A 2740-nucleotide genomic window follows, 5' to 3' on the forward strand; every position below is an offset into this window, starting at 1 on the left:
ACGACCAAGGACAGACTCTTTAACAATATATCATACCGCCCGTGCAGCCTATTGGTCCTGGATCATTACCAATACTTCCCATTGGTCCTCAGCATCCACTGATAACTCTATTGCAACTTTTACCATCCCAAAACTACAGTATTCTCCATAATATAGCAGTTATATAAACTAGTTTCGTGAAAATTGGTCAAACACAGGATCGTACTTTACACGTTTTTTACGACTTTGTTTGACCCTTGTGCCTTCCGCACTGAGAACGTGAATCAATTGGATATCGTAAAATCGACCCATAATATTATTGGTCGGCCCGCCCGCGGAATTTGCACTACCTACAGGGTCGTACATTTTCAAATTTGAACACGCAAAACAAAACTCAAAATATAGATATATACGCACAAAACCCCACAAAACTACAATATAAAGCATACTATAACCATGCCTATTCCAGAGAATCTGGTAGTGTACAACACAATCACTCGTAAATTCTTAAATTGGTTTAGACCTAACTACGACTTTGATCAACATACTAATTTGAAAGCAAATAATGACAACTTGAGAGAAATACTTTTGGCTATTCAGTCAGACGATCTCTGTCGATATTTCAATGAACTTGCATATGGTATCCAGATTCCTGGACCAGACGATAGGCCTACTTTGAAAAGGGCTAACGGTATTCTCTTCGATAAGAAGGCGATATCATGGTACATGCGACGAAATAATGAGTGGGACTTAGTAGATGAGAAGGGTAACCCAACTATATCACTGGCGCTGAACAATATGATCAAACAAGTTGCACCTTGGGAGCTTCGTGGCGAAGGTAAGCCAAGATCAGAGAAGAGACCACTTGAGTATAATGAGTATATGAGCATATTGAAAATCAATCTTGAACATGCCAGCTTCTGGAATTCAACTGTACACGAATTGTGGCCGTGGACGTTTCAACTTGTGGGCAGGGTCGATGATGCGTGTAATTTAAAGTACGGGGATTTGAAATATATAGAAATATATCAAAAATGCTTATATATAGAGGTCGTGCGGAGCAAAAATGTAAACAATAAAAAGCAAGTATCAAGGCAGGTAGTACTAGGCAGCATGGATCCTTATTTGTGTGCGCTTGCAGGTTTAACCGTCCATCTGATTGAAAGGCTCGACGATCGTGCTGATCCATCCACTTTGATTTTAGAGTGTATGTTCACTGCCAATGGTCAAACTAGTAGGGATGATCAGCTGAAAACTGACTACTCAAGAAGTGCACTGACGAGCATAGTAGCACCAGATGAGTTTGAGGCAAGGGGATCGGTACCTGACATAGCGATAATAGGATTATGAGGATGAGACATTGCCTATATATAATCCTCTCAGTACTGTTTCCGCCGAAGGGATTTTATTTAGTGTTTCGTTGTCGCTCTATTAGAAACTATGGTATGTTTCACTGAGGCGAATCCGAGAGACGCATAAAATCCTATCGTTAGAAAAAAATAAACAATAAAAGAAAAATACTCTTGATGTCCTTAGTTATTGTCTTAACCAATAACTTGCCATTATCTAAAACTTAGCCTTCATCCGACTAGCACATCTGGTTGGCTGATCGGAGAATCAACTAGGTAACGTTTAAGTATTCAGATATAAATGTCTCACAATCCCACAGAGTATTACTGTTTTCACGAGGCATACCTAACTTAACTAAAAGTCTCATTTCGGTTATTTACTTTGATATTTACACGATACTTAGAATTTACCTACGCGTTTATTTATTCTAAGGCATTAGTATCGCCTTTATTAGACCGAATCTTATATTACGTTATCGCAGAACTCACTACCGTTATCAGTGCACATAATACCTGACCACCCGTGGTCAGCAAAGACTTGGCAACATAATTCTGCCACGGTCTGCGTATTCTTATCCTTTAATGAATAGAGCAAGTTAAACCGTGACGTCACATCAAAGAAGTGGCATACGTGACGGTCGCCTGTGTGCTCGGACGTGGGCAGGTCAACCAGATCAATGATGACCCTGCGCCATGGAACATCTTCAGTCACACTCTTAAGCGGTGCGAACCCATAGCGCTTGATCTGATTGAGATCACAGTCTGTACATGACTGATATACTCTGTCAACAAAAGTTGCCAGCTTAAGGTGCGCGATCCCATTTCGCTTAGTATCTTTAAGTGCGTCTACTACGTTCTGGTGCCTCAGCTTATGATTTTGCGTCAGCCAAGCAAGAATATTTTTATCATATTGCCCCTCCAAAATAAAGGTAGAAAGTAGAGAATCCACTTGCGTGGTCTCTAAGTCTGTAGTGTTTCCAGACTCCTGTCCCGCTTTTGCATGAGTGTCATAAGTGCGCTCATGTGCGTTAGATACACCTGACTTATTAAATAGTCGCATTATATGCGTATACGCCTCACGATTGTCTTTCATTAATCCATTTAGTAATAGGGTATGAAAGACCTCTGGCTTGGACTTTATGTTATTAAACAGAGTCCTAGCTAGAGATTGACGCTTCTTAACAGTAGTGTCAGTAGTAGATTGTATTTCTTGTGCACAGACTTCAAGTCCTGTGTTGCCTTTGAACTGCTTAACGTTCAATTGGGTAGAGAGTGGAATCTCTGATTCTTCGACCTTGTCAAGGAAGGTTTCAGAAGGGGTCCATTTGGTTGTTCCAATGGGACCTATACGACATATTATAGTATGTCTCCAGGGCGTCTTCTGGACGGCTCGGGTACCCTGATATAGGAAA

The 2740-nt window shown here is 40.7% G+C and overlaps 1 protein-coding gene across 1 annotated transcript; it reads left to right on the forward strand.

Moving 5' to 3' along the window:
* Positions 1-435: 435 nt before the first annotated feature.
* Positions 436-1329, forward strand: SARC_05731 (hypothetical protein; the record flags this gene model as incomplete). Its single annotated transcript, XM_014300409.1, has 2 exons — positions 436-817; positions 1121-1329. 2 exons carry the CDS (start codon positions 436-438, stop codon positions 1327-1329), a joined length of 591 nt encoding a protein of 196 aa, XP_014155884.1.
* Between the last annotated feature and the right edge of the window lie 1411 nt (positions 1330-2740).

The sequence above is a fragment of the Sphaeroforma arctica genome, assembly GCF_001186125.1.
Source record: "Sphaeroforma arctica JP610 unplaced genomic scaffold supercont1.377, whole genome shotgun sequence".
Classification (NCBI taxonomy): domain Eukaryota; class Ichthyosporea; order Ichthyophonida; genus Sphaeroforma; species Sphaeroforma arctica.